Source organism: Molossus molossus, unplaced genomic scaffold (assembly GCF_014108415.1).
Source record: "Molossus molossus isolate mMolMol1 unplaced genomic scaffold, mMolMol1.p scaffold_m16_p_18, whole genome shotgun sequence".
Taxonomy (NCBI): Eukaryota; Metazoa; Chordata; class Mammalia; order Chiroptera; family Molossidae; genus Molossus; species Molossus molossus.
Genome location: NW_023425353.1, coordinates 17,457,245 through 17,479,540, shown reverse-complemented (window position 1 = coordinate 17,479,540; position 22,296 = coordinate 17,457,245). Strand labels below are relative to the sequence as shown.

General features: G+C 39.5%; 1 protein-coding gene across 2 annotated transcripts in view; it reads right to left on the bottom strand.

Moving 5' to 3' along the window:
* The window catches only part of ERC2 (ELKS/RAB6-interacting/CAST family member 2), a 922,431-nt gene that overhangs the window by 606,110 nt on the left and 294,025 nt on the right, over positions 1 to 22,296 (bottom strand). For both annotated transcript variants that reach the window (XR_004960151.1, XM_036266685.1), the window contains exon 5: positions 13,499 to 13,654. Coding sequence is in view for 1 of the 2 variants with exons in the window: in XM_036266685.1 (XP_036122578.1) it covers positions 13,499 to 13,654 (156 nt within the window). In the remaining variant the exon portion in view is untranslated. The remainder of the gene's footprint in view (positions 1 to 13,498; positions 13,655 to 22,296) is intronic.

The following is a 22,296-nucleotide window of genomic DNA, read 5'->3' as shown; positions in this document are numbered from 1 at the left end:
CACCTGTTCTGGCCCTGGCCTGGAGAAGGAATGGTAGCTTCAGCTTCCTCCTGCTGTCAGCCAGCCTCCGTGCTAGAAGTCCAGTCATCCTCCAACCTGTGCTCTGAGGAAGCCCCCACCACACGGCAGGCAAAGAGAAAGGCTGGTGGAAATGACAACTCCCTTGTCTTGTTCCTGGTCTTAAAGGGAAGAATGTCAATGTTGCACATTAACTATCATGTTTGTTTTAGCTTTTTACAAGCACTCTTAGGTTTCAGAAATTTCCCTTTTATTACAACTTCGGCAAGAGTGTTTTTGTTTTGTTTTGTTTTTATAATCCTTACCAGAGGATATTTTTGTTGATTATAGAGAGAGAAGAAAGGAGAAGGGAAGAAGGGAGCAAGAGAGAGAAAGAGAGAGAGAGAAACATCAATGTATGAGAGAAACATTGATCGGCTACTTCCTCTATGAGCCCAACTGGGAATCAAATCCACAACCTAGGTATGTGCTCTGACAGAGAATCAAACCCACAACCTTTTGGTTTATGGGACAATGCTCCAACCAACTGAGACACACCTGGCTAGGACAAAAGGTTTTTGTTTGTTTGTTTTTTTCTTTATTTGTTTTGAGAGAAAGAGAAAGAGAGAGATATAGAAACCCCAATGAGAGAGAACATCGATGGCCACCTCCTGCATGTCCCCCCTTGGGGGTTTGGCCCACAACCTGGGCATGTGCCCTTACCAGAAGTTGAACCGGCGACCTCTTGGCACATGGGTTGATGCTCAACCAGTGAGCCACACTGGCCAGGCAGGCTTTTTGTTTTTTTGTTTTAATCATTAAGAAAAGTTTAATATTATCAAACATTTTTCTGAATCTTATTATTTATCACATTTTCCACATTTAATATGTTATTATAACGAATTAGTCAATGTATTTTTAAAATATTAACCTCTTCTTGCATTACCATAAAAAACTCCACTTAGTCATACTGTGTTATATTTTTTATATTTCAATGGGTTCAGATTGCTAGTATTTTGTCAGAAACTTTTATCTATGTTTATGGGTAAGACTGGTTTGCAATTTTCTTATCTTAATCTGTCTTGGTCAGGTTTTAGTATTAACTTAGCCTTCCAAGTAAAGTAGGAAGTATTCCGTCTTTTAATGTTTTGAAATTATTTTTATAAAGTTGACACATTTTCCCATTAATGTTCATTACAAATCACCAGCAAAACCATCTAGAGTTGGTATTTTCTTGCCAAAGACCATTATTTACTCCATCCACCTTTGTTGTTTATAGGAATATTCATGTTTCTAATTATGGGTCCATTTTGAAAAGTTTCTCCTCCTAAGAATTTTTTCATTTCATCTAAATTTTTACCTTTATTAGCAAGAAAGTTTCATAAAATAGCCCTGGCCGGTTTTGCTCAGCGGTTAGAGCATCGGCCTGCGGTCCGGAGAGACCCGGGTTCGGTTCCCACTAAGGGCACGTACTTCGGTTGCAGTTTGTCCCCGGCCCTGGTTGGTCGTGCGGGTGGCAGCCACTCGATGTGTCCCTTTCACGTCGATGTTTCTCTCTCTCTCTCCCTTCCTCTCTCTCCCTCCCACTCTATCTGTACAAAAAATGGAAAAATATCCTCGGGTGAGGATAAAAAAAAAAAAAAAAAGAAAGAAAGTAAGTTTCATAAAATAAATTTATCTTTGATATCTATAGCATTTGTGATTATATCTTCTTTTTCATCCTAATATTCTTTATTTTTACTCTTTTTCTTGATGAACTCGGCAGAGGCATGCCATATTAAATACTCTAATTTGGGCTACCTTGATCATCTAACATTTTATTTTCTATTTCATTAATTTCTACGCTTATTTTTAATTATTTCCTTCCTACTGTTTTGGGGCAGGGGTATTCTGTTTTCTGTTCCTAACTTTTGAAGTTGGATGTTTATCTCAATAATTTTCCATCTTTTTTCTTTCAGTATGTAATAAACCTGAAGACCATAAATGTCTCTGTCAATATAATTAGCTCAAGTCTACTAGTTTGATATGCAGTATTGACATGCGTGTTCAGTCCTCAATAGTTTCTAAAGTCTATTATTATTTATTCTTTTTTTTTGCAACTTTATTTATTTATTTATTTTTTACCCTATTGACACCCTCCTCCCCATCCCCCCCGCCCTGTCCCCAGCTTTGTTGTCCATGTCTATTGGTTATGCATACATGCATATGAGTTCTGTGGTTTATCTCTTCCCACCCCTCACCACCTCCTCTTCTGAGGGTTGTCAGTCTGTACCCTACTTCCATGTTTCTAGGTCTACCCTATTCCTCAGACTGTTATGTTCATTATATTCCATATATAAGTGATATCATGTGATATTTGTCTTTCTCTGCTTGGCTTGTTTCACTTGGGATAATACTTTCCAGGTCCCTCCATGTCGTCTCAAAGGATAAGAAACCTTTCTTTCTTACAGTTGCATAGTACTCCATTGTGTATATGTACCACTGCTTTTTCATCCATTTGTCTACTGATGGACACTTGGGCTGTTTCCATATCTTAGCTATTGTAAATAGTGCTGCTATGAACATGGGGGTACAAATATTCTTTCTGATTGGTATTTCAGGCTTCTTAGGGTATATTCCTAGAAGTGGGATCACTGGGTCAAATGGAAGTTCAATTTTACACCATACACAAAAATAAACTCAAAATGGTCACACTTAAATGTGACTTGTGAATCTATAAAAATTCTAGAAGAAAATGTAGGCAACAAAATTTCGGACATCATATGCAGCAGAATTTTCACTGATACATCACCTAAGGCAACAGAAACAAAGGAGAAAATGAACACGTGGGACTACATCAAACTAAAAAGCTTCTGCATAGAAAAAGAAACAACCATCAAAATGGAAAGGCAACCCACTGTATGGAAGAACATAACTGCCAAAGAACATCAGATAAGGGGTTAATTTGCAAAATATATAGAGTACTCATACAACTCAACAAAAGGAAGACAAAGAACCCAATTAAAAAATGGGCAGAGGAACTAAAGCGACACCTCTCCAAACAGGACGTACAAATGGCTAAGAGACATATGAAGAAATGCTTAACATCACTAATCATCAGCAAATTAAAACAACAATGAGGTATCATCTCACACCTGTCAGAATGGCCGTCATCAACAAATCATCAAACAAGTGTTGGCGAGGGTGTGGAGAAAAGGGGACTCTAGTACACTGCTGGTGGGAATGCAGACTGGTGCAGCCACTATGGAAAACAATATGGTGTTACCTCAAAAAATATTATTATTTATTCTTTAATCCCTGAATAATTTAGAAGTATGTTTCTTAATCTCCAAATTACATGCATGTTTCCTAATTATCTTTGTGTTTTTTCTTACTTTCTTTGTGAACAGAGAACATGGTATGCTTGATACTAATCATTTGAAATTTGGTGTATTGCTTATTGACACAGTATGTGGTCAGTTATCATAAAGGTACTTTGTATACTCTGTGCTTTAAAAGAATGTGTGTTCGACAAATTGTTGGGTGCTATATTCTATATATGTGTATGGCATTTGATAACACTTTTAATTGGGTAGGTTCAGTCTTTCATATTTTGATCTTTTAATCAGCTTCATCTGTTAATTACTTAAGGGTGAGTTAAAAACACCCACTTAATGGTGAAATAACACATTCTTCTTTATAATTCTGCCAATTTTTTAGCTCTAAAAAAAGTTTTGTTTTTGTCTTAAAGTCTACAACAAATTCATTCTTTTAAAGGTCATACATTTTTTTCACTAGCTGCATTTTAATAGCTTTATTGAAATAAAATTTACATACCATAAAATTCACCTAACTAAAGTGTACAGGTGATGGTTTTTAGTATATTCACAGTATACAACCATCATCATCATAAAATTTTAGAACATTTTCATCATCTCAAGATGAAACCTTGTAACCATTAGATGTCACTCTCCATTCCCCACCTTCTACCCCCAACTATAGGCAAATAATAATCTACTTTCTGTCTCTGTAGACTGGCCTATTCTGGGCATTCCATATAAATGGAATCATAAAATATATGTACTTTGTGACTAGCTTCTTTCACATAGCATAATATTTCAAGGTTCATACATGTTGTAGCATGTATCAGTACTTCATTCCTTTTTATTGCTAAATAATATTCCCCTGAATGAATATACCACATTTTGTCTATCAATTCACCAGTTGATGGGCACATACACTGTTTCCATATTTTGGCTATTATGAATAATGCTACTAAGAATATTCATGTATAAGTCTGCGTGGACATATGTTTTCATTTCTCTTGGGTATAGCGTAGGTGTAGGATTGCTAGGCCATATGGCAACTATACGTTTAACATTTTTAAGAACTTCTAAATCACCTGCCAAAGTGAGCGCACCATTTTACATTCCCACTAGCAATATATGAGGGTTCTGATTTCTTTATACTCTTACCAGAATTTGTTGTTATCTGTCTTTTTAATTATAGTCATTACAGTGGGTATAAAGTGGGTATCTCACTGTGGTTTTGACTTGCATTTCTCTAACAACTTAATGACATTAAACATATTTTTACATACGTATTACTCATTCAAATATCTCTTTTGGACAAATGTTCTAACTGCTTTCTAAGACTTTTTCTTTTTCTTTGCCTCTGAGATTTTATGGCTTTATCTGATACAAAGAGGTAGGTTTGTTTTTATTTATTCTATTTGGGGTACCTTCAGTCTCCTAAACTTGTGGGTTGGCACCTGTCATCAGTTTTGAAAAATATCAGCTTTTATTTCTTCAAATATGGCTTCTGAATAGTGAATCTACTCCATCTTTCCCTCTGGAACTCTGAGTATACTTTTTTGTTGTTTTGGTTTTTTTTGTTAATCCTCACTCGAGGATATTTATTCATTAACTTTTTTTTAGATAGAGTAGAAGGAAGGAAGAGAGGGGGGGAGAGAGAAACATCAATATGAGAGATACACATCGACTGGTTGCCTCCCACACAACCCCAAGTGGGGCCAGGGATAGAACCTGCAACCCAGGCACACACCCTTGACCAGGAATTGAACCCATCACCCTTCAGTCCTCAGGTCAATGTTCTAACTGCTGAGCAAAACTGACCAGGACTCTGAGCATACTTTCATTTGACCTTTTTCTGTCTTCTATATATCTTATCTTTCATGCATTGCATTTTTAAAATTTCTTCAGCTCTGTTTTCTAATTCATTAAGTCTCTCTTCTTCTGTGACCCTTCTCTGTGACCACTCTGTATTTATTCATTGAGTTTTGAAATTTGCATTTATATTTTCCCATTTCTAGAAGATTTATTTGGTTCTCTTTAAATTTGCTTGGTATTTTTATAGACTCTCATCTTTTATTTGTATTCCAATACCTTCTTTTATTTATTTACACATATTAAGCATACTTATGTCAGTGTGTTTGTCTTAAAAGTCCATCTCCTGAAGTTCTTGCCATCTGCTGTTTGTTCTTTCGACTGGCTATCACTCATGGTGGCTTGTTTTCTTGCAGGTTTTGTAATTTTAAAAAAAAAATATTGCATTTTGGGGTAACTTTATCTACAGAAATACTTTGAGACCTAAGTTAACATGTGGCTTTCCAGAGCATTTGCCTCTGCCAACACCTGGGGCACCGCCAACCAAGGACCCCTTCGCACCACATCCACTACTTGAAGATTCTGTGTCACCTCACACTGCACATCTGTACAGGACCAGCTGTGGTCATAGATTCTCAAAGCTAGTTTTTCTTACCTTCCACTTGGCTCAAAGTCTTAAAATATATAATTGTCCCTGGAGTCCCTAGTCTGGGCAGAAGGAGAGTAGAGTGGGGAGGTTATTTTTGGTTTACCCTGGCACAAAAGAGTGAAGCTGTCTGGGATCCCAGCTTTCTGTGGCAGTTGGTAGCAGAATTACCATTTGATTCCTCATCTTGAGCAGGCCCAGGTTCTGTCTCTTTTCTTAAATGTCTGTGACTGTGACCGTGACTGTGACTGTGAGCGGGAAAATCAACGCTCAAGCTCACCTGTGCAGCAGATGCCAATGAGAAGATGTAATCAGTGCCCTCTTGTCGCTCCAGCTCCCTGCTTTGGATCAGTTCTGGCCCTTGAGATTCTTTCTCACTTGGCAGTTCACAAGTACATTTACAAATGTATGCTTCTAAAATACATTTCACCCAGCACTTTTTGTTGGTTTCAGCAACTAAAATTGGCATAAACAAGAACCAAGCTACTGACAATAACTGCTGAGCGTGAACCAGAGTGAGATGTTTAGAAAGAAGGGAAACCTCCACCTTCAGAAGTGTTTAGGTTGCACAATTTACTAGAAAGTTTGATATAGAGAAAAAACCCATTCTCAGGGAGAACTCAGACTCATCAGCAGACAAAGAGGTTTCCTCTTTTTGCCATATTTAAAGGTTTGGTAGAGGCTGGCCAAAAGGCGGTCTTGAGAATGAGTTTGCTTAAAAGTTCACTGGAAGAGAATCATGATTGATTATCAACATGCTCTGGTATGTGTTAGCAGGTGGAGGCAGTGCACAGGTATATGCAATCCATAAAATACATTAATATTGTTGTAACAATCATTTTTCCTGGAATAAAAGTAAAAAGTTCTCTTTTTCTCTCTCTCTCTCCCTTCTTTGTGCAACGCGCGCGCGTACACACACACACACACACACACACACACACACACAAGAACAGAGTGTAAATAGAGGGGAAATCAAGATTAGGATTACCTAAAATTTAAAAGAAATTAAACCTGTTAGAGCAGCACTATTCTCAGGGGATATAGCTCCAAGTTGTACACAGTTGTACCTGACAGTACAGTGTATAGTTGATTCCACATGTGAAACTGATTTGTCTGAAAATAATGCTAAAAAAAACTTTCAACTCCACATGCCTAAGCATAGAGGATGTTTACTGTGGGGGAAAAAAATTACTTGTGCTAACTTCTACAAATACCAGAGTAGAAATCTACTATGAGAGTGGGGTACTGAGAGAAAAAAGTTGATGAAATTAACTTGACCAATAAAATGGTATTAAATAATAAAAAAGGCAGGTTCTACATATGCCTACTGTATTCAGTAGAAATAGATTGATAATGATAAAACTCTTCCAGTCTATAAATATTAAATAGGCAGTTGCTTTAAATAGCTTTCAGACTATCACTGCCATGAGATGAATTTTAAATAAATATTTTATGCAGACAATAACAGAAAAAGGCTTTTCTAAGGGGAATATAGTTACTGAGTTAAAAAATCATATTCTCCCATAAAAATATGCCTTTGGCTTCTTTTATAGCCATAAACTCAATAAAAATGGAAAGTGATGCAATCGAACATACATGAGAACAGAGGCCGGGGGAAGGTCTGTCTCCGTGATGGCAAGGAGAAAAGCCCATCGGAATTACATCACATGCTTTATATGAAGTCCATGTGGACATCAGGCACACTTCATCTCGTCTGAAAGTCCTTGCACTGCTATGTCTGTGACACAACCAACACCCTGAGCAAACGACTCTGCCAAGGAAAACCGCCTCTTCTCCACTACAGATATGGTCCTCATGTGCAGCAAATGATATGCTGATTAGCATGCAGTTTGGGTCATGAGGATTGTAATCCATCAGAGATTAATAAGAAAATGTGTTACAAATTCAGAATAAAGGGGGAGATCTAAGACAGCAGAGTGGCGTCTTTGGCGAACTCTGAAAACAGAGGGAGTGGCTAACAGAGAAGTACTGGGATCGGTGGATGAAAAATGTGTTAGACTAGGAACAAAGCCTCGTACGGAACAGGGGATGCCATCATTCTTTCCCTACCAGAAAAACAATTATTTATATATTACATTCCATTCTTAAAGGCTTAACAGTGCTCCTGAAAGTAATTCATGCTTTTCACAGCCTCTTAGTTCTGCTCTCACAGTCTGATCCCTCTAAGCCTTCTGAGTCAGGGTAGAAATGAAAGTTTCAAACAGGGGAGGGTTGCACAGCTCAGCAGGTCTCCCAGATCTCAGTACTCAGGAAGAATGTACATGTGCCAAAGGGCTTGCAAGATGCCAGAGTTTCCACCCAGGCAGACTATGTCTAGTATCTCTCAGCCTTTGCACAAGCTGAGATTCTGAGTTCTGCTTTTACATTTTTGCAATTCACCTTTCAGCTTTCCAAAAATGTTACATCATAGTTTCTCTATGACATCATATTTATAAAAGCAATTTAGGTCTTCACTGCTACTTAATTTAATCACAGAGCTTTCAAGAGTCCCTACCAGTCCAGCCATCTGCTCAACATCAAAATAGAGGTGCACGTCCTTTCACACAGCTATTAAAAATACTTCCTTTCCCTCCTGCATGCTTTATTCATCTTTATAATTAATGCAAGCAGAAATTCCGTTTCATACCACAACATTGTTACATTGTTTCTATGCCCACTTTTCACTGAAAAATTATTTATTTCAAGATACTTCTATATCTAAAAATGAGTTTGTATATAAGAATTATTATTAGCTACCTTTATTATCTATTTGGAGCAAATCGTTACAGATGGAGATGGAGACTGGTTTGAGATCATGCCCTGTTAGTGAAAAGGAATCAAATGCTGAGTCAATTTTATCCCCAATGGACCATAAAAATAATTTTCAGCTAAATAATATTTCAGACATATAAGCAAATGAGAACCTGGATATATAAACAATTTTAGGGGCTATCTTTTATAAGTAGGTTGAATATTATTTATCTTATCATTTTTATTTTAAAATAGTAAACTTCCAAGTACACATGATAAAACATGTGTACTTTGACCTCTGGTAAAGAAATACTCAGATCAATCAGCACCTCCAAGCCTAGTCTTTGTACACAGTGGTCATTCTGAGGTGCCTCTACAAAAGCCATGCCTGGTAAGAGACAAGCTTCCTGGACCACTTTTAAAAGCTTTATACATATTCACTACAAACAGCAAGAAGAAGTAACAATATTTAGCTGCAATTTTAAGCTTGGTTTCCAAAGAATTTTACTCCCCTATAAAAATTTCTGAAATGTTCTACCATGCCTCTTTGAGTCTTTATAAAACATTAAAACAAAAGTTTGTAAAGTCAACATTCCCAGTCTCAAATCTAGTGTTCTCTGTTAGTTGGGATCCAAAGTCATTTTATGATTTTCATTTCTATCACGGCCTCAGTAAACCCAATGACTTTAACAATTACTTTTCCATTTCCCAAGCAAGTTTCAGAGCCTCCAGGTTTTTGGAATTTAAAGCTAATATTTTTTTTCTTCTTTGGAAAAAGAAGACAGTTCTTCCTACTTCCTTATCTGGATGAATTGAGGGTGGGATGGTATTTATACTTATCCTTCTAGGTTTGCTCTGGCATCGATCTGAGCTTGCATCCTTCACTAGACCTGTCACTGCTATTTTGCAAATCTGAATAGACAAAAAAAATACTACCACGTCTAAACCTAAACAACCTGCATTGATCCAGCCAAAAGTGAACTCTTCTCCCATCAAATCTTCAGGGTAGTTTTCTGAATATATTTCTTACATTCCCCACTAAGTGGTCAGTATGAGGGAATGGAAAACACTTTGAATATACACTGTTTTTAGTATCCCTTGGTAGCTAGCTCAGTGCCATGTGCTAGAAACAATGTCTAGTAAGTCTATGGGAACTGTAGTACTCAAACTCCATCAATGACAGCTTTATCCACCCATACAATTCTGCCAAAGTAAAAAGTTCAAGAGACCCCAATGGTGACACTAAGTTGTTTTGTCAATGTGTGTAACCAACTATTGCAAAAATTAACTCCTCACACATCTGTGATGATTTGACAAGCAATATAGTAATGTAAAATTCATTAAAAAATTACTCAAATAGGTAACAATGAACTATGAAATAGGCTAGTTACCCAACTTTAGAGGATATCAGTCTGTGCCTCTACAGTTTAACAAGTGCCATGATAAATAATTCACCCACTGGAATCAGTTCACACAGCCTAACAGATCCCATGAAGCACAAGACACAAGCACACAGGACTAAATGCTTATCGATAGCCATGTCTTAACGACCTGTTGGACCATGCCTAGGATTAAGTAAGGATTCAAACTGCCTTCTCAAGATAGAAGTTAAGAAAAATAAGTAATTGAAGTAATTACTTATTCAATAAAGTAGGCACAATAAATGTTATGGGTCAACCAAATAAAAACAGTCTTTCAATTGAGAAAATATAAAAAGCTAACTCTTAGCACCTTTTAGCTAATTTTTATCAGTCTATAAGGGATATGATATTAAAAGAACTCATTTTTATTTCATTTCTTAGAAATACATTTTCCATATTAGTCGAATTAAATACAACATTATTACTATGTTTGATTAAACTTCAATAATAATGGGTATACTTACTATGTGAAAATTAATAAACAAAAACCTCATTTGAAAGGATGTCAGGAGTCTAGAGGAGAAAACTGTCATGCACATGTAGACCAATTGACCCCAACCAGAGCAGACATACCTGCATCTTGGACAGGAAGTGATACCACCTTACTACCACAGCAGGAGGAAGAAAACATTCCTCCTCGCCCAGTAACAGCTCGGCCAATGGGAGACTGCAACAGCTCAGCCAATGAAAAGTCACTACACTTCGAATTTGCAGTTTCTTCCAATGGATTCACTTCGTTTACCACAGCCCCTCCCACGTCCATAAAATTTGTCTCTTTTGTATCTCTGTACCTATGTATGGTTTACCATGAGACCACACATCCCAAATTGCAATTCGTTGTTGTTCCCAAATAAACTATTTTGTTGGAGAAATATCTGCCTGGCTGTTAAAAGTCAACAGCTATTTTTCTGAGCCAGGCAGTTAAACTACATTATTTCATTTATTCCTTTCAGACAATTCTTAAGTTGGTGGCCCCCATTTTATAGAAGAGGAACGTGTGGTCGAGTGACTCGAGTCACTCCCCAAGGCTGCAGCTGGCGAGGGCACGTCAGAGACTGGCCAGTGCCTGCTTCGTCCTCACCTGCACACTCTCCGCACTCCATAACTCTCACTCTCCGACCTGGTGGCTTTTGGAAGCCTTCAAAGTAAGTCTATCAGATAACTGTGGGCCAATAAAGGTCGTGACTTATTTGCTGAAGACCGTATAAATGTTTTATTTACCTGGACGGGTGTCCATGGTGAGGGTGAAGTTTACAACTTTCTCGGTAGTTTCTGTTACAGAAGAGGCTTGTCCTATCTCCCACCATTCAATGACAGGGTAGGGAGGAAAAGTTTAAGCTGAAACAATAATTAACCCCAACCTTTATGAGTTCACTCACGTTTGTACCTCTGGTCTTCCTTCCCAGAGACATTTGGTCGTCATCTGCAGGCCATCCTACTACTGTGCGTGCTGCACCTCAGCTCAACTCTGAGAGCCACGGACGCAAAACTGAGGCCAGAAGGCAGGCAGGGCTGAGCAGAAAAGCCCGTTCTGCATTTTGTGGTGGTCCCCAAAAGGAAGGGGTTAGAATCAAATCCACCGGACATTCTCCTCATATCTCCACTCTTGGATCCAAATTTAATTCATAATCTCAATGTCAGCTTACAGATGGAGAGTTGGCAGGAGTAAGTACAGTTTTTGTTTTTTCCTCTGGAAAAACACACATATGTACACACATGTACATATGGGGTGAAGCAGATGCTAGATATTATTTCCTCTCTATAATTTGCAAATTTATTGCAACGAATAGGCATTTATTTCACAACTTATAAAAATCATAACCATCATTCAAATATTTTTTTCTCCCTACTCCCACTGCTTTCTCACAGAAATCTGCATTACTCTTAAATCTGTTGCATTGCCCTGGCCAGTTTGGTTTAGCAGTTAGAGCATCGGTCCACAGACCAGAAAGTCCCAGGTTCGGTTCCCGCTAAGGGCACGTACCTCGGTTGCAGTTTGTCCCTGGCCCCAGTTGGGGTCGTGTGGGTGGCAACCACTCGATGTGTCTCTCTCACATCGATGCTTCTCTCTCTTTCCCACTCTATCTAAAGATAAATGCAAAAATGTCCTCAGGTGAGGATAAAAAAAAAAAAAAATCTGTTGCATTTTATAAGGCAATAAATAAGAGTAAAATCTAGAGCAAGTAGTAGAAAAAAAATTTTTAATTGCTGTGGTTACTATTTTCAGAAGCAAAATGATTTAAAGACAGGAATAGATAAAAGCACCTCAAAGTCTCATAAGACCTGTATTCATAAATTATATGTATGTAAAAATAATAGATATTGCCCGGCGGGTGTGGCTCAGTGGTTGAACGTTGACCCATGCACCAAAAGGTCACCGGTTCAATTCCCAGTCAGGGCACATGCCCAGGTTGTAGGCCAAATCCCTAGTGGGGGGCATGCAGGAGGCGGCCAATCAATGTTCTCTCTCATCGATGATTCTATTCTCTCTCCCTCTCCCTTCCTCTCTCTCTAAAAATAATAAAGAAAAAAAATAGCTCTTTAGGTACATGGTCCAGTTCAATTTCGAAAAATATAAGACATTTTTCAAAACTGGCAATATGAAATAAATTAATGAAACACGTTACTATAGTAATATCATATAAATATTCCATAGCAACATTAACAATAATTGCAACAATTACTGTTAACAACAATGCCTGACATTTACTGAATGCTTTGTAGGGAACAGGCAAGGGACTAGGTGCTTTAAATGCATAATCTCTTGGAATCATCAAAGAACCCAATGATAGAGGTACTTTTCTTTTTCTTATCCCCATGGATAAGAAATCGAGGCTTAGAGAAGTTGAATAATTTGTACAACTAGCAGCATTGGGACTCAAAATCCCCTTTGACTTAAACACTATGCTAAAATCTAAATGTCTTCATATCATTCAAATCAGTTAAATTGGCTTCTAGGATCAACACCTCCAGACAATCACCGTCCAGGGATGGACCAAAAATGTGGCAATGATAGAAACTTCTAAAAAAGTAACAAACTTATGAAAACTCAGAAAATTTGGACGTGAGGGGACTGTTAAAAGTAGATGTTGCTCTGGCTGGTGTGGCTCAGTTGGTTGAGCATTGTCCTATGCACCAAAAGGTCACAGGTTCGATTCCCCATCAGGGCACATGCCCGGGCTACGGACTCAATCCTCTGTAGGGGGCATGCAGGAGGCAGCCAGTTGATGTTTCTCTCTCACCTGAATATTTCTCTCTCTCCCCTCTCCTTCACTCTCTCTAAAAATCAATTAAAAATATATTTAAAAGTAAATATTAATTCCCAAGACAGAACGACACCAAAAGACTCATTAGAAAATCCTGAACCACTTTGTAAGTAGAAATTCTACCAAAGGTTTTTCCCTGATTTCTTTTAGAATCTATGCATCTTAACTAAAATCTTTGCATTCCTCTTTATTGTTCGTATATTTCATGATATCATATAAAGCAGATCATGTGAGTATTTGAAAAAGTATGTATGTAAACCATAACTTTCCAGTCACACTAAGAGTATAAAAGTTTATAACTCTGGACCATACCTTGGTTTTCATGAACTTGGAGTGACTTTTGTAAACCTCTATTTGTTTGATCTCTTCTTCACGATCCTCAGTGTTCAGCACACCATTGGCTTTTAACATCTGGATCTCATCCTCGAGATCCCTTATGTTTCGCTCCAATGAAGCAATTTTTGTGTCCTGTTGGTTAAATAAAATTTTTAAAAGAGAGAAAGAAAAAAATTTTTCAGTATCATCAAAACAGATAGGAATTTAGTAGTAATACATTAACTATGACGTAGACCAGCCCTGAACTCAAAACATTTTTTTTCTTCCACTTCTGAGGATCACTTAGGAGATTACTTTTTAAGCTCCCAATAAAGATCATGTCTCAATACAACAGTTACCTAGATGTGTTTGTCTAATATCTGGGGATCAAATTACCAAAGCAACAGTGATAAAAGCGATCTAAAGTATTAAAAAAATACAACACCATTTCACTGGACAAATTTGTAATTTAAGATATAGTTTACCACTATATATTCTTGAGTCTACTTGTAAACACAAAAACGGTTTGTGCATGTGTGTATTCTGTGGCTGGTTTTCTAAGGCATGCTTGGAATTTACTGGGAGAGGAAAGGAAATTAAAATCTACTAATGGGAAAAAGGATTCTCATCTAAAATGCAGACATAAGTGAAATGAAATAACTGAAACTTGACTTAGTATGACTGATACATTAAATATTAAAAATTTATAGCAACTGGAAATAATATATCACAACGTCATGATTTATTTGGAAAGCAGTCAGCTCCCTGTGTGACAAAAAACATTACCACCTTGAAGGTTATTTCTAACCTATTGATTTACAGTCAAAAAAACTAGACTGTGGGATTAACTGAGGAAAAAAAAAATCATAGAGAATGTTTTTAAAAAGGAAATGACAGACTTTATACACAAGATAGAGCATAACAAGAAATGATGCATTAGAAAGTAGAGAAAAGAACACTCTTGGGAGGGGGGAGGTATTTCCCAAATTTGATTATTAGTTTCAAATCAATCTTGTGAGTGAGACGTGGAAAGTTTCACTTTAAGTTTTCTCACTATCACCATCTACCTGCCATTTAATAGTACAGATTCCAGGAGCTTACATACATTTAAAACTGAATATGAATGACAAACCACCAACTCAGTTTTTAACAATTCATTTTTTTAGAATCTAAAAAACTAAGAGTTCCAAAAATAAAGGCAATGAATAAGTTATTAAATTAAAAACTAATTCATTACAAAATGTGTCCACCCTGACTTTGCAACTATTTTCTTTTTTATTTCCCTATATCATATGCTGGAAACGTCTCATGTGGCAATATAATTATTATTATTCTCATTAACATTGTCATCATACTTAAAAGGAAAACCAGAAGTAGCAACAGCTACTTATTGAGCTCCACTATCTATGTGCCGAGATCCAAGGGCTCAAAATGCCAGAGAAACTTTTATTAATTCTCAGAAAAAAACCCAAGATGATGAAATAAAGACATTCTGAAATTTGCAAGATTATTACAGAATAGTATTCCATTTTCCTTTAAAACGGTATTTACTGCATCTTTCTCAGTTATAAAAGTAATACTCTTTAAATTCATTGAAAATGGAGAAAATCCCCTCTAATCCCACCATCCAGAGATAACCATCATTAATGTTTTTATGTATAGCTGCCAGTCTTTTTGTATTTTAGATGCAATTTCTGGAAGTCTATTGTACTTCTAGTTTGAGAAAGGGGAGTATTATAAACCTCAAGTGTGTGTGCCTCCAAAATTCATATACTGAAGCCCCTGACCCTAATATGATGGTATTTGGGAATTAAGCCTTTGAAAGGTAATGAACGTTAGATGGGGTTATTAGAATGGTGCCCTTCTGATGAGATTAATGCCCGCAGAAGAAGATGCAGTAGAAAGGTCGCTTTCTCTCTCTCTGCTGTGGAAGAACACGGCAAAAAGGTGGCCCTCTGTCATGCAGGAGGACAGCTCTCACCGGAATCCTACCATGCTGGCACCCTGAACTTGGACTTTCAGTCTCCAGAACTCTGAGAAAATAAATTTCTAAAGCTTCCAGTCAAGATGGTAGGATAGGAAAATGTGTTACTGGCATCCTCCCATGACCACATCAAAATTACAACTAAACTACAGAACATCTGTGACTGACAACTGCCTGAAATCCAGCTGACAGAAGCCCTATAACTAAGGATATACTGGAGCAGCCACACTGAACTGGTAGAAGGGGTGGAGACGTGGAATGGGCTGGTCCCACACCCACGTGTGGCCGTTAAAAATCAGGAGGGATGCCCTGGCCGGGTATCTCAGTTGGTTGGAGTAATGTCCCGTACACCAAAAGAATGCAGATTCGTTTCCCATTCAGGGCACATACCTAGGTTGCAGGTTTGATCCCTGGATGGGGTACACACAGGAGACAATGGATCAATATTTCTCTCATACACTGTTGTTTCTCTCTCACTCTCTCTCTCTAATTAACTAACTAAATAAACATGTCTGTGGGTGAGGATTGAAAAAAATCAAGAGGGATATCTCTGCTGTGGAGTTCCTCCTGAGGAGTGAGGGGTCCTGGGCTCACACCAGGCTCCTCAGCCCAGAGTTCCAGGGCTGGGAAGAGAAGTCCCCATAACTTCTGGCTACAAAAACCAGCAGAGATTGTGGCTCAGTGAGAGGGAGGCCTTCTGGAGTCCACGAGTTCCTCTTACAGGGCTTACGTATGGACTTGCTTGCTAAGGGACTCACTCACTCTGAGCTATTTTGCTGGGCAGCAGCTCGAAAGGCACCAGGGATGCGAGGGGAGGAACTGAATTGTCTTACTTCAAGGCAAGAGCTGGAAGGGCAGTTTTCTTCCAGACAGAACTGCTGACAGGAAGAATTGATCCTTTGCTGAACCTACCCTCTTCAGGTGCAGGAGGGAGCCATATCTGAGTCTCCATCAACCTGGCTCACACTATTAGCCCTATACTGGTAATTTCCTCAGACCCCCACCCCACCCAACTTACAGGTCCACCTACACCCAAGCTGCTTCCAGTGGTTTTTCCATACAAATAGCCTGTCCTGGCTCAGGCTGCTTAGTTTCCTAAAATCTCTCAGAAGGTTACAAAACCCAAACAAGCAGCATCTGTCCTCAGTGTGCCCCATACCTTTTGTTCATTGGCCCCATGCCTGGCACTAGTGGGAGCAGTTTTCACAAAGCATGGGGCTCACTATGATCACATATCAGTCTACGGACCTTGATCAACAAACTTAGGGCCAATTTGGTTTAAAGATGAAGACGTGATCTAATGTTCAGGAAACATCCCTACATAATTATATTACACTTTATTTAGAATAAAATTCTAGACTATTATTTCCAGATACCACAGAGGCTCTTGAAGGTTTAAGTTTTAAAATTCATGTACTTGTAGCTGCAAACAGAACTGAACAGCCCTTGGTCTCAGGCTATCTGAGTAATGCCCTCCCTTTGGAAGGATTTACTATGTGGGATGAACCGCGGTTATGTGAGCCCAAGCTAAGCACTCCAGAAAAAAAAAAAGGCGACTTGGGCCTTAGCCATGTTAGAAGAGAAAAGAAAAAAAACAAAAATCAAAAACTTGTCTTCTTGGGCCTTATCAAACTATAAAATGATGATGATCTGAATTAAAAGATGGCAGGTGACATGGTGTTTTTTTGATGGTGGTGCTTTTGTTTGTGTGTTTGTTCAGATGGTATCTAATACTTCATAACAAAATATACAAGCACAGTATCACATTGGACTAGTTCAGATTAAAGCAATTAGGGTGCTTTGATGTCTTTTCGTGGTCTCCTTTTCCTACTTCTGACTCATTCTGCACGATGCCCAAGCCCTGGAAGCACCCTTCCTGGCGTGCTGTCTCTGTGCACAGTACTAACGACTCATGGGCAGAAGATGTGTCTCTACTGGTTCTTGCTGGACACTATGTGACCTTTGAGGTTTTGGTGTCATGCACAAATTTCTTGTTGTTGTTAATGAGCTCAAGTCTAACAAAAAGAGCTAGAGATAGAACAATCCAGCTGACCCTTAGAGAGTCACAAACCTGGATGCCAATCCCGGCTCAGGCTTTTGTATCCTAGAGAAGATACTAAGCCTTTCTGTGATAGGATCATGCTCAAGCACACATTAGTAAAGCTGCAAGTGACGTACAATGCATGCAAAGTACCTATTATGGAGCCTCCTCCGGAGAGGAAAGGTTTGCCATTATCATCACAGCCCATTCGCCAATTCTGCAAGGTACAGGTGTAGGAGATACCCGCTACTCATTTCAGTCCACCCTGTTTAACTTTGCGAACATGTTCCTAACCTTGCCATGGTAGCATACATCTACTACTTCTTTGTCAGTCTGCTCAGCTTCTTCTCCTTTCAGGAGCTACATTTCCCCAACTCCCTGTGGTTTCAAGGTGGTTTTGACGTGTGACTCTGCCCTGGGGCAAGTTCCCTGGATCCTCTGGACACAATAATTGATCCAGGAATGAGCGCATAATGCCATCAGGCCAATATGAGTCCTTTTAAGGAACATAAATACAGGGCCATCTCCTCTTCTGAGTTAATGCTTCTCCTTTTCTGAGATTATGAACGATACAGAAAATAAAGGCCTATGGCTGGTTGTGAGCTATTGGATTCATGAATTAAGAATCTGCCTGAATAATTGGGCCCTTTTAACATCCTTTGAACAGCTAGATGCAGCTATGTCTGAATCATCCACTTCCCAGAACACCAAAATACAAAAGCAGGGTTTCAGTCATTTGTTTTTTATGGGTTTTTGTTTTTGTTGTTATTATTGTTAATCCTTACCAGAGGATATTTTTTCCATTGACTTTTAGAGAGTGGAAGCAAGGGGGAAAGAGGAAAGAGAGAGAGAGAGAGAGAGAGAGAGAGAGAGAGAGAGAGAGAGAGAGAGAATGAGGAGAGAAACACTGATGTGAAAGAGACACATCGATTGGTTGCCTTCACATGCACCCCGACCAGGGCCGGAGATCAAACCTGCAACTCAAGTGCATGGCCTTGACCAAGAATCGAACCCGAGACCCTCAGGTGCACAGGCTGACGCTCTAACCACTGCACAACACCAGACAGGGCAAGGATTTCAGTCATTTGTAACCATAAGAAAATAATATACAAGTGATAGTGTGAAAGATAACACCAAAATATAATTAGATATAATACTCTCTAAGTCTACAGGTAGAAATATCAAAAATGGGTTAAGACAACTATCACAGAGTCAAGAAATCTAGAGAAAACCACAGAAGCCTATTATGGGGTTTAGAGATGAGTAAGAATAAGATTATAATAGGGAAGATGATATTTTTTTTCAGCCAGAAGTAATAATACATACAAATTCAAGAGCACTTAGCATGGTGCCCGGCGCATATATTTAATAAATATAAATTGAAAGAATAAAAGAACAAGGTTAGAGTATGTATCAAGGAGGAGTCAGAAGACAAGGCTGGTTAAAAGTACTGAATAGCCCAGCCAGTGTGGCTCAGTGGACTGGGCATTGTCCCATGGACTGAGAGGTCCCAGTTTGATTCCCAGCCAGGGCACATGCCTGGGTTGCAGGCTTGAGCCCCAGTAGGGGGCGTGCAGGAGGCAGCTGATCGACGTTCTCTCTCACATTGATGTTTCTATCTCTCTCTCCCTTCCTTTGTCTCTAAAAAATAAATAAATAAAAACATATATATTTTTTAAAGTACTGAATAAAGAAGGTGAAGTGATTAGCTAAAGAACATATATGCATAGCCCATGGCCACGAACAATAGTTTGGTCCAAGGGAAGGGGAGATAGGGTGGATGAAGGTGGGTAAAGAGGGGATAAAGGGAGACACCTGCAATAATGTCAACATTAAAATTTTTAAATAAATAAATAAACATCTAACAGTAAAAGATGAAAAAATTGCCAGGGGAGAAGAAAAGCATAGATCACTTTTAGTGGCAGAGGAGTTAGAAGTGAAAGAAAGATCAGCTGAATGATAACCACTCTTCAGAACCAAGCCAGGAGTTTGTACTGAGGTCTGGCTGGGAGTCGTTTCTAACTGGTCACACAAGAAAATAAAGGCGGCAATAAGAGGGCCTTTGGAAAGTTAATAATAAAAACAGAAGCCAAAAAGGAAGTTGAGACTATAGAGATGATGGAGGTGAAGGAATTCTCAGACATGGTTGAGAATCAAGGATGGAGAAAACAGTGCAGGAATCACCAAAACAAAGAGGGGTAAAAATTAATGGAAGTCATAAAAAAGTCAAGAAAATAAGAGAGTGAAGTTTCAAGAAGGAAGAGAAGTCAAAGAAATGTTTGGAGAGACTAAAGACTAAGAACAAAAATTAGGCTATCATTGGTCACATGAAGGCAGTTTTAAGAGTTGTGATATCATAAGGGAAACTGAACCCAGAGGTTTAAATACCACAGAGTAGGAGGTGATTGCTGAATCTTTCAACAAATCAGTTCAGCACAGGGCACAACCAATCAGAACGGACACCACCTGGAGCAAGGGAACAGGTCTGGGAAGTCCCTGCAGGGCCAGGGTTTAACTCTACAGTTGCTGGGTTTGGGGATCCCAGGGTAAGGGCTCCGGTGAGGAGGTGCTCTGGAGTAACCATAGAAGTACTTCGATGTCTTTACAACCAGCGTAGCTGTACCTGTACCTCTCAGCTGACTATCAGCCCTACATAGATTGCGGCTTCAATGAATACTGCAAGCCTTCTGCATCTGCAGTGCACAGAAGGGAGCGCTGACTAACCCCAAACCGTCCCCACTTCCACGTGTCTGACCCACACTGGTGCAGAGGCGTGCCAGTGCCCGTCTGCAGACCAGGCCCCTCACCACTGAGGGAGTGAGTGAAAACTAGCCATGACTTGATCCCACTCCAAAATATTCCATTTGGGGGTGGGGGGGGCACGAAAATATGTATTTATTTGTAAGTTCCTCTGGCTGGGGACAAAAACCACAAATTTACTTTTTACACATATGTTTTCTCTCCTGTTTATGTTAAAAATATAAATATATTTGCCTTTTCTGAATATACCAAAAGGAACAGCCTGGGACAGAAGCAAACAAATGTTTCTTCATCCCAGTATTGAAAATGCAGTTAAAACAACAGCTAGCCCTGGCCTGTTTGGATCAGCGGTTAGAGCCTCCGCCTGCGGACCAGAGACCCGGGTTTGGTTCCCACTAGGGGCACGTACCTTGGTTCCAGTTTGTCCCCAGTCCCGGTTGGGATCGTGTGGGTGGCAACCAGTCAAAGTGTCTCTCTCACATCAATGTTTCTCTCTCTTCCTCCCGCTCTGTCTGAAGATAAATGCAAAAAAATGTCCTCAGGTGAGGATAAAAAAAAAACAACAAAACTTAAGGGTATTGATGACTTATGCAAACACTATGCTAGAAAAATCTCATTCATCTTCCCACTGACTCTATGTATTAAGTCCTTATTTTACCCATTTTAAGATCAGGAAATCTACAGAAGGTAAATCACTTGCCTAAGGTTTTCTCTTGGTTGAAATAACTTTCTAGGCCCATGATGGCGCTGCTTCTGCCCAGGATGCCGTATCCGTGAACCAAGACGTAGAAAACCTTCAAGTCCCTGCAATGCTCCACTTGCCCAGAACCGAGCAGAATATCCAGTCACCAACCTATTTTTCTCTTCCTTCTTTCTTATCCTATGAAGGCTTCCTGCCTTTGGCCCCCTTTTTCAGTTCTCCAAATGGAGGCTGTCAGCTTCAGGAAGCGTTAAATAAAATGTGTTTGTATCACCTAAATTGTCTTCTTTAATCATTTTTAACACCTTTAATAATCTGGAATGGTTCCCTCCAGGAAGTCTTCTCTTAAATGGTAGAGAGGGGGCCACATACTGGGATCTTGCTGTCTGTCCCCAGGCCAAGCTCAGGAGACTGGCTTCAGAGAAGGTGTGCACCAAGTAGCTGGGCTATTTTGTCCTTTCTTCTTTGTGCTTTGACCTTTAAGGATCACAGACCAAGGCAGAAAGATAGTGGTGAAGAGCTTGGGGTAAGAGGACCGGGAGGAAGAAATTTCAGAAGCGGCTTCCAGATGAGAACGGCCCTCGGTGTTTGCAGCCCGCCCTTCCTTAGGCCGGACGGACACCATCGTCCACGTTCATCTGAATACAACAGGGGCTTGCACTTCCAGAGGCTCAGTGAAATACTACTTTGCACTTCCAGAGGCTCAGTGAAATACTACTTTGCAGCCTCAGAGCGTCATAAATAGAAGGTCACCTGACCACTCTCTTCTCGCCCAATGCTCTTCAGGAAAAGGTTGGGTGAAGAAACCCTGCTTCCTGGCCTCCTCACAGCCTGAACTTGCTCTTCCCATCCCTTTGAACCCACCACCCGAAACCCCCAATAGCGCTGGTTTGGGGCTTCATTCTTAGGATTTCTAAAACATACCACAAATCCTTCTATGTTCAACCAGTTTGTCTCATGGAAAAAGCAACATGCGGCAGAGGAATTCAGGCCACCCCAAGTCACCAGGGCGGCCTGATGGATGTGGAAACCGGACCATGCCTTAGGGATGAGACATGTGACGGCCGGCACACTGTCATTACTGAAACTTGAAAGGGGAGTTCACTTGAGGCCTGTGGTAGACTTCTAAACCCTGCTGGCGGGGGCGCAGGCCAATAAGGAAATTGCAATCCCTAAGTAAACAATAGGCTGGGAACCTGAGCACCAGCAAGGGGGAGGCGGGGGCTGCCCACCTGAACAGGGCTGGCCAAACCGGAGCAAACAAAGCAAAGATTTAAACTTTGCAAGAATTCATGTCCATTCGGACACCC